The sequence below is a fragment of the Colobus angolensis genome, unplaced genomic scaffold (assembly GCF_000951035.1).
Source record: "Colobus angolensis palliatus isolate OR3802 unplaced genomic scaffold, Cang.pa_1.0 Scaffold63, whole genome shotgun sequence".
Classification (NCBI taxonomy): Eukaryota; Metazoa; Chordata; class Mammalia; order Primates; family Cercopithecidae; genus Colobus; species Colobus angolensis.
This window is the reverse complement of record NW_012119932.1, coordinates 4257041-4267089: the sequence shown is the minus strand read 5'-3', so window position 1 is coordinate 4267089 and position 10049 is coordinate 4257041. Positions and strand designations below refer to the sequence as shown.

General features: G+C 34.4%; 1 protein-coding gene across 4 annotated transcripts in view; it reads left to right on the top strand.

Moving 5' to 3' along the window:
- The window catches only part of SPAG6 (sperm associated antigen 6), a 62955-nt gene that overhangs the window by 36163 nt on the left and 16743 nt on the right, over positions 1 to 10049 (top strand). For all 4 annotated transcript variants that reach the window (XM_011963851.1, XM_011963847.1, XM_011963848.1 and 1 more), the window contains 4 exons: positions 3224 to 3429; positions 4280 to 4453; positions 5593 to 5745; positions 8183 to 8374. In XM_011963851.1, coding sequence (XP_011819241.1) covers positions 3224 to 3429; positions 4280 to 4453; positions 5593 to 5745; positions 8183 to 8374 — 725 coding nt within the window. The remainder of the gene's footprint in view (positions 1 to 3223; positions 3430 to 4279; positions 4454 to 5592; positions 5746 to 8182; positions 8375 to 10049) is intronic.

Here is a 10049-nt window from a genome sequence, read left to right as displayed (position 1 = left end):
GAGAGAGAGAGAAAGAAAGAAAGAGAGAAAGAAAGAGAGGGAAGAGGGAAGGGAGGGAAGGGAAGGAAGGGAAGGAAGGAAGGAGGGAAGGAGGGAGGGAAGGAAGGAAGGAAGGAAGGAAGGAAGGAAGAAAGAAAATACAGAAAAAAAGAAAAGAGGAGAAGGAAGAAAGGTTGGAAGCACTTCTTGAAATGATACTTTTGTATACATTTTCCCTGAACACTCCACAGACCTGATTCCTGGCTGTGTTCTATACTTGTAGTGGCCTGTTCATGTATTCACTCTGAGCAGGGTTTTCTAGAACAGAACAATATTTTTATTCCCCTTCCGCAAGATCTAGCCAAGTGTGCAGCACATAGTAAGCACTTAACGAACACTCAGTGAGTGAAAGAGGAGAGAAAACCATGTACAGACACCAAGCATAAGAGAGGAAGGAATTATATCAGGATGTTTTTAGCTGTAAGTTGTAGAATGTAAACTACAAGTGGCTTAAGCAATAAGGACATTTTTAAAATTCACATGACACAAAGTTCAGAGTAAGGGCAGTTCCAAAGATGGTTTTGGGGCTAAACAGTGTCATGGAGTACCTGGATGCTTTTCATTTTTGTAGTCAGCCATCCTCAGCATATTGGTGATTTCTTCCATTATAGTTGCAAGATGGATGTAGGAGTTCCACATGTTATTTGCAGACATGACCATATCCAACAAAGAAGAGAGGGTATTTTCTGCTGTGTATCTCAGTTTTTACAGAGCTTTCACAGTTGCTTCCAGCTGACTTCTGCTTAGGTCTAGGATTTGCTCACAAGCCTATGCCCTAGCTGACGATGGCTATTGGGTAGACGCCAACAGTGGCTGGCATAGAAACACCAGAGGAAACAATAATGGGAAAAAGAGTAGTGACAGAGGCAGAGTGAAATAGCCTGTTGAATGTGTAATATGTGGAGTCTACATTATTTAGGCCTATTGTATTCTTACTTGTGTATACATTCACTGTCTGATATTTAATATTAACATATGTTTGAAGCTAGGAGAACAATACTTCTAAGTAAAAAGTGTGCTACTCAAGAGCAGTAGAACCATATACATTTGGGGATGTAAACTATATGAAATTGCAAGTACAAAATTGCTAGGCCCACTTTAGGTCCTTGGAAACTTCATTACCTTCATGGCAAATCTTTTTCCACTGCCATCCTCAGCCATTCCCACATTTAACATTGCTACTCCGGAGAGAATAGAAAACTTGGGTAACAAGTTAGAAGAACAGAATTTGCTTTTTTATTAACATGTTATTCTAAGGAAGGAAGATATTGCACTCAAGAATTACTCAAGGAGCAAGTCAAATGAATGGGAATTATAAAGGTAGATAATAGATGTTTTTTAAAAAGCATGTTGAGTTTTTAATAGTACTTTTAAACAGTTGTAGTTTGCTACATATTCTGTAGTCCTAGAAACTGCATATAAAAGTGAAAATACATCAAAACAAAATATTCAGCCCATTATATATATATTCCAGGTGTTCTTAAATAGGAACATATAAATTATTACTACATGACACCTGTATAATTTGGATTGAGTTGAATTCTTAAGCAGAATGTTAATTATCAGAAAATGAGTATTTTATTTAGAAATTATATGTAATATAACATTTTATATTTTTTCCCCATTTCCTTTGGATGGGTGTGGGGGTGTGGTGTGGGAAGAGAAATAGTGATCACCTATGTCACCTACTGTCTTCATGGTCTTCAGTCTATTGCAGTAGCATCCCAGAGGCTGTTTCTGAGGAACCTGTTCTATTGCTAGATTGATACTGCAGTCTGTTGGCTATTGTCTTCTTTTTTAAAAACAAAGCAAAACAAAACATATTCCTCTCATCTACCTCTCGTTCTTGAGATTACTTAAGAACTTCCCATAGTATACTAGCTTTTACACCAAATTTTAAAAATTGAAACATACCTTTGCCAATGAATGTAGTGTTAATTTGCAGAAGTGTGTCATTGGTGCCGAGTTGAATGAGCCTGTCACTTAATAGCCTTCCATTAATACTTGTTTAATGAAAGAATGAAGGAACTGTTTATACAATATTGGGACTTCTAAGATAATTATGATAATTCAAGGGAAGCAAATATTGGACACTAACCTGTATTTGCTAACATTTTCTTTTAGAAGATGTGATATTACCAATACTTTGAAAAATCAAACACTGTATTATCTTCAAATTAAATACTTTAAGTGATATGCTAAATAGAGCTCTTAGCTTGACAGTTAAGACATTTATATATAACTAAAGCACTACACATCTGGGAAAATAAGAACATATTTTTAAAGGAAGAGATTCCAGAAATGGGTGTCTGTGATTCAGTAAGAGGGGCCGTGAATACAATGTGAGTAGTATCTGTAACTGCATGTGGTGCTTTATGCTTCTCAAAAGGCAGTTTTTCCATGATATTATATGGGTCTGCTTGCCTGTCTCCCATTATCTGTAATTTAAAATGTGCTATTTTTGTAAGCTATTATTCTTGGACATACAAGTAAATCAACATGTATATTCAAAAGATGTGTACTTGATTTCTGACAAGAGTAAGATAAATTTATTCTTGTATCTAAACATTAACATTTATATACAAAAGTTTATTGATTAGTAGTAGGTCTCATTTTTTAAAGTATTTTTACATGTACAATGAAAAGGCAGCTTTCTATTTTGTATGAAAGTTTTTAAAAATCTTTTAAAAGTACTACAAGATAAAAGGAATCTAAAAATTGACATTATTGGCACAAGATTCGTGTTAATGTTTACTCACGTAAATAGCACAAAATATTGCCTAATTAGTGTGGTTGGTAAATTTTTGGTACTTAAATTTTCTCTGTTATTGTAAACCATGCATAAAATGCTTGTCTATTGAGAAGTGCAGAATTGTCAGAGCTTAAACAGCTGACATCTGCTTACTCTCTTAAAAAAAAAAAAAAAAGAATAACAAGCCATTTCAGCCTAATCTACCTCAAATGTGTTCATGTAAATGGAGGTCCATCTATTGACCTGTATTCTTTTCAGCTCAGGATTGGTCCACATGGTTTATGAAACCAGGAAGCCTGATTTGAAATGCAGATGTCGAGAGAGTGAAGTACACCCTCCCCTTTTTTCTTTGCTGTATCTGTCAGGGTGAAAAATGGCTTGCACAAGGGTCAGTCACCCATACTCACTTAATTACTTTTCTTGGACCCACAGAACTGTCACAAGCTGTGGTGGATGCGGGAGCTGTTCCTCTTTTAGTATTCTGTATCCAGGAACCAGAAATTGCTTTGAAAAGGATTGCTGCTTCAGCCCTCAGTGATATTGCAAAGCATTCTCCAGAGTTAGCACAGACAGTAGTGGATGCAGGAGCTGTTGCTTACTTAGCCCAGATGCTCCTGAACCCTGATGCTAAATTGAAGGTATTTCAAAATAAGGTTGAAAAACACATCAGCCTTTTTATAATGTAAGAAAATGGAAATGTGTACACGTGAATATTTTGCATCTAAAAATAATTAGTAAATTATCATTGAAAACAGATATGAATATATTATGTATTTGGTCTCTTAATATGTGAAAATAATAGTAAAGATTAGATAACAAAAATGTGATTGGGGAAACTATGTACAAGATCAGAAGTAACAACAGTGTTAACATTAATAATTAAAATACAGAATCACATAATGATTAAATCTTTGGTTTGGAAAAGACCTAAAGATTTTTTTAACCCTCCACCATAATATTGTTTCTTATGGAAATTGCCATATTTATCTTAGCCTTTTTTATAGCTTTCTAAAATCTGATTTTTAGTTAACAGTCACCAATTATACTTTTATATTCTAATAGTTACATCCTATAATGTTTTAAAATTGTTAATGTTAACTAAGCAATGGAACATTCTTTGAAATGGTATCAGCATCATGTCAAAGATATTTTTCTGCTTGATGATTTTTGTACTAAATGATCACATTTCTCATAAATTAGCAATTTCAGTATTGCATAATTAAGAAATGGTATTCATCCAGAGGTCATGTTATTTAATCATCTGTAATAGAGTTTCAAAATATTGAGAACTAATTTGGAAATTAGGAATTTTTAAAACTTGGATATAAGACTAGAATGTGAATGTCTCAAGACTAACAAATCTTAGGTTGTTTAGGCATGTACATTTTTTTCCTTTTATAAAAGAATTTGAATATATATAAAACTGTTTAAATCTGAACTCTCTAGTGGATGCTATATAGTGTTTTTTTTTTTTTTTTTGCTTCACAGCATCAGATCCTTTCAGCTCTCAGTCAGGTTTCGAAACATTCCGTGGATCTGGCAGAAATGGTTGTTGAAGCAGAGATTTTTCCAGTTGTACTTACCTGTCTGAAGGACAAGGATGAATACGTGAAGAAAAATGCTTCTACTTTAATTAGAGAGATTGCAAAACATACACCCGAGGTGAAAAGAAACTTCAAGACACAATAATATGTAATAGTTTTGGTTTTTAAATAAAACATCAATTTGTTTATAGGGCCTAGGGGTAGTGGCACATGATGTAGATGGGTCGGGATTTCTCGTCTTCTGCACTACTGATGTTTTGGACTGGGTGGTTCCTTGTTGTGGGGGGCTGGTCCTGCACATTGTAGGACGGATGTTTAGCAGGATCCCTGGCCTCTGCCCACTAGATGCCAAAAGTACCCTTCCCCACAAGTGGTGACAATAAAAAATGTCTCCATACTTTGCCATATGTTCCTCAGGGAGCAAAATTGCCACCAGTTGAGAACACTGGGTTATATTAGCTGAGTTTGAGCTTGAAATCTGTTTTTAGTCATTTCAAACTTTCCATTTCTAGATTGTGAGGACTATGGAACTTTGCCATCCTTACCATTTTATGTCAGCTGGGAGTAGTGAGAACACTATTATAGCTCCAGGTTGGGAGAAATCACAAAGGTCCCCTGGCCTACTGTCACCACTCCAGTAGCTGCTCTAGATAGGAAAGAAAGAGAGAAAGCAAGCCTGTGTTGGTTGTGAAGTATCTTTTTTCTGTGTATATTTTGACTAACCAATTTTTATTTCATTAAACTTTAAGTCCTCATTCTTTATTTCATCTAACATCTTTATTTGATTGAGATTTTTCAAAATTAAAGTGCACTCAGCTAGTAATCATTACTAGCAAGGGGGAAATAATTAGGTTAGAATATTTCAAGTCTGACATTGTCTTTCAGCATTCAGTGATTAATCTGCTTCATACTCACCCATTGTGATTGGGGGTTTCAGTAGTTAGTTATGAACTAGCCCTAGGCTTAAAGTCTAGGTGAGGAATTTTGACATCCATTATAATTGGGATAAAAGTTGTGCCACTGATGCATGAAAAATTGAACCACAGAATAAAGCTCCTCACAGTGAGTGTACGTGTGCATCTGAACTAGCAGGATTAGTGTACTTGTATGTTTCTTTAATAAATATAATAATTTCACTAAAGGATAATTCAATGTCACCAGTTGTTTTTAGGTTCTAAATAGAGTGTGGCAATATTAAACTGTATTTAAAGACCACTGTAGGGTCCTGGTGATCTAACTCTTGTTCCCATCTCTTAGCTTTCACAGCTGGTAGTTAACACAGGAGGGGTTGCTGCCGTGATTGACTGCATTGGGTCCTGCAAAGGGAACACACGGCTGCCTGGCATCATGATGCTTGGTTACGTAGCAGCTCATTCTGAGAACCTAGCAATGGCGGTCATCATTTCTAAGGTTTGTTCTTGCTTCATTTTTCTCTAGTTGCAGTAAGAAATTCTAAGAGAGAACCACAGATTAATGTTCTCCCACAGAATACAAGATATAACTGACTGGAGCAAAAAAATTACCTGAAAAAAATTTTGATTGTTTCAATGCTTATTAGCAAGTTTTATTAGCAAGGTTATGGGAAGTTTAAAGTTTTACTCAGTGTTTCTGAATAAACAGAATATCAACTTTTTTGAGCATTAATATTTAAATATTATCTATATTTAAGTATTATTTGTGTCTTGAAGGATTAATTGTACATATCTACAAACATGTAAATCTTACCTTGGTTAGAAACACCTATTTGTAAATGCCATGCCCAATAGTCATTTTCAGTATTCCGGGAGGTCTATATACCCCTCCATTTCCTGCCACCTGAGTGAGAGATGACAATGGCTTGGACATCCCTTTTTATCCACTTTCTCTTCTTCAGCTTTTATGAACTATTTCTCTTCTTAGATTTAGGCAATTCAGAGCACGTGTCAGATAGCAGTGTTTTTGTTTCCTTGCTCTAGGGATTTTGCTTTATCTCAATTCACAACTTTGTGAGAACCCCTCATCTAGTGCAGCCCTGGCACATAGTAGGTGCTTATGAGATGTGTGCTTATGAATAAATATTGATCTCTGGACAAATGCTTCAAAGCCTGTGTGCTTACAGTGTGTGTGGTGATCCTCTGGGGTGTGGGTTTCTTATCAGCATAGAAAACCTGCTGCTGTATGTTAAACAGAAATGTGGATTTTTTTTTTATCCCTTACTAATCCTCAGAATAAAAAGGAGCCTCAGATCTTTATTTTCTCCCTATTTCATGATAATTCTTCGTTTTACTCCCTTTTATCCTGCTCTTTTCCTTTTGTTCTTCTATTACCACAGACTGTGATAGTGACTAGAGCAATGGTGGTGCTTTCTGAAGGGTCACGGTAAGGATGTTACCAGGATTTTGATCCTTGGTTCTTTTGTGGATAGTCATGAAGCTTGTGCATGGGAAGAATGATGAAAGAAGAAGCAATTGCCATTGCTTCCCATTTGTCTTCCTGAAACTAACCAGGAAGCTCTTCCCTTCTTTGGTTTAAGGTTACTGCTGGCCTTTCCCACCTGGTTTGTTTTTCAGATAGAGATCAAGGTGTTGCTTGCTGAAACTCCAGCAGTTTCAGGCAAGCCACATAGTATGGTAGCACTCTCTCCTTTTCCTGTGTGATACTATAAAGACTAGCAATAATACCTTACATTTAAATAGTAATTTTAAAGCAAATTTTCATTCCTTATCTTATTTGTTATTCATTACAACTGAGGCCAAAAAGTCAGAGCTTTGGGGATGGAGTAGAGGCACTGTCTCCTTTTCCTCCTGCTTCTTCAGTCTTGTTACATCCTGGACATGTGGACTTTCTGGAAAGTTGCTTCATTCTGGAGACAGGTCTGACCTTTAATATTTGCAGACATACATTTTTAGTTGTAGGAAAGAAGCCAGTGAAGAAATATAGCTGATCTCTTCAGGAAATTGGTCTTAATAACCAAATTAAAAAGCGAAGAATAAAAGTATATATGATGATTCTGGCCTTTGCTATGGTAGCACAACCATGTGATCTTTTTTTGTGGTACTAAATTTAAGGTGATTACCATAATCTCAAATTAGTCAGCAAATCACACCTATACAGAATTTGGAATTAGAATTTGATTTTTTAAAATTGTTCCTTGGGTATACAAAATGTAATGTATTTGAGGCTCTTTAGTTAATTCTGTTTTTATTATTTAGATACAATTGAAGCCTAAGATGCAAAATGTAAGCATGTGCTGTGTAACAAAAGTAATCATTGTTGTTTTGACATTCAATCATGTTAAAGTGGAAAGAACTATAATTTAAAAGTTGACCATAATTGATGAAAAATTATTTATGTACTGTTTCAGGAAAGGTGTTAGTGAATATATTCCGTTGACAAGGTACTTAGATAGGATTCTTACTGATTTATTTTATTCTCAGGCTTATTATATCAGGTTTATTATATTTGGTGAAAAGAATTTCTTTGAAGATTCTAAATTAAATTTTTAACAAAGGAAAATAAAAGATTTTAAAATTCTAAACATTTTTAGTTTGCCACAGTAAAATCTGGCTTTGCGTATTTCCTAGTCTGTAATATCTGTTGTTTGGTTAAATACCTCTCTATTTGGGGGATAAAAGCTAGTAGAGAAATTCTTGGTTTAGTTGAATTGTTACAGATAATTAAGGTAATTTAGTTCTAGTCATTTTATTGACTTAAGAAATGACAGCCCCTGTGATGTGCTCATTTATTGAACCGTTTAAGAAGAAAAGGATCAAGGCCGAAATGATTTCTTCTCATGTTTGAGAGACATGGAAGACTCTTTAATCCTGCTCTAGATTCATAACACTTGCTCTTTTGATCCACGCTGCAGGGTGTACCCCAGTTGTCAGTCTGCTTGTCAGAAGAACCAGAAGATCATATTAAGGCTGCAGCTGCTTGGGCCTTAGGACAGATTGGAAGACACACTCCTGAACACGCACGGGCTGTTGCAGTCACAAATACTTTGCCAGTTCTGCTTTCTTTGTACATGTCAACAGAAAGTTCTGAGGATCTCCAAGTAAAAGTAAGTGCTTAATTCTGTTTTATGAAGATTTTGGCTCATTTAAAAAGTATGTCATTTAAAATCTCTTTGTTTTCATCATGGACAATATTGTTTTATGAGTCAAGAAATACAAATTTATCAGAATTGACTTCACTCTTCTTTGAAAATGAGTTACCCTGTCTCTAAAACTCAGTGATATATTTTAGAGAAAGTTCTCTATGGGTGCAAAGTTGTTTGTAAAATGAATGGTTATTGCATTCTACATTCCTTTTGACTTATGAAGTAGAAATTGAAGAATAATAGAAGTTTTTAGTTTGAATTTGCAAGAGAGACCTCTAGTTCATTTTGCTTTTAAAAGTAGAATCCAAAAGAATTTAAGGTACCTTTCAAATGTATCATATAACTAGTCAGCAGGTATCTTTGAACCCGTAATTTGCCTCTTTAATTCCAAGGCCACCTGACCTTTTAATTATATGTCTTGTATTTGTTTCTTTAAAAAATTGTCTGTAAGACTCACTAAATTAAATATTTTTAAATCATGCATTTTAAAAGGCAGATTTTCTGAAATATTACTAACTAATAAAATTATTCACAAAACATGAATATGAAGAAGGATGGATTGTTTAATGATTTTAGAATTTAAAAAAAAGAAATAAAATGTTTTCCGGCATAGTTCCTATTAGGAAAACATGTACGTTTTTGAAAGCAGCTTGTAAAATTGACTTGGATTGAGGGAAGTTCACAGAAAAGACAATAATTTAACAGTAAATTAAATTACATTTACATTTTAATTAAAACAGTAAACTAACAAATAGGAAAACAATTTGGTGAAACTTTAGATGGCATAATGAGATGGGAAGTTTACTTGAACTATACACTTAAGGGACTCTGAAAGTTATGTATAGCAAATTATCTATTTGACTTGTAAATTTTATAAAAGCAAATTTATGTATATTTGGTCATGTTTGCATATTATTTCTCTACTAATTCCTTGAGGGAAATTGGTTTCTAAGATTTAACATTTTTTTCTCAGTTTTTATAAGGCTTTCTAGAACAACAATAATTTAATAGATTTAGAACTTCCCTCCTATGTCTCTCACATGTGTATTCTTTGGCAATGCTTGGTAAAGAGAGAAAGATTGACAATATAAAGTCTTTTCTAGTTTAGCAGATCTCTTTAACTTTCTGGTGAGAAACCAAAACTCTATTCCCAGCTTTGAGTTGTCCAAGCACAGCTGATATACATGTATATGTGTATATAATGTTAGCCTACATATATAGACCTCTTTTGGCTTCGTATTTCTTTAACCCATTGTCATTGTCGTTTCTCTCCTCTTCCTCTCCTTCTCCTCTTCCGTCCTCTCCTGCCACTCTCCTGTGTTTCCTCTTAAGTTTTGGAAATAAAGTAAAGGGATATATGAGCTAGAGCATTAATCATTAATAGTGGACTCAATAGTAATTTCAGCTTGAGAAGCCCTTGCAAATAGTCCCTTAGGTGAGAGTATGTACTTTTTATATACTACTACCATATATAACTTGCTTTTTAATAAATTATTATGATACTATGTTGTATGCATATCACTGGAGAAAAATAAATTTGAAAACTTCACTTTTTGAAGTAAGGTAAATATCATTTTGTTTAACAAGTGGTATTTTTAGGTTAACTAATAGAAATTAACTTCCTTCTGCCTATATT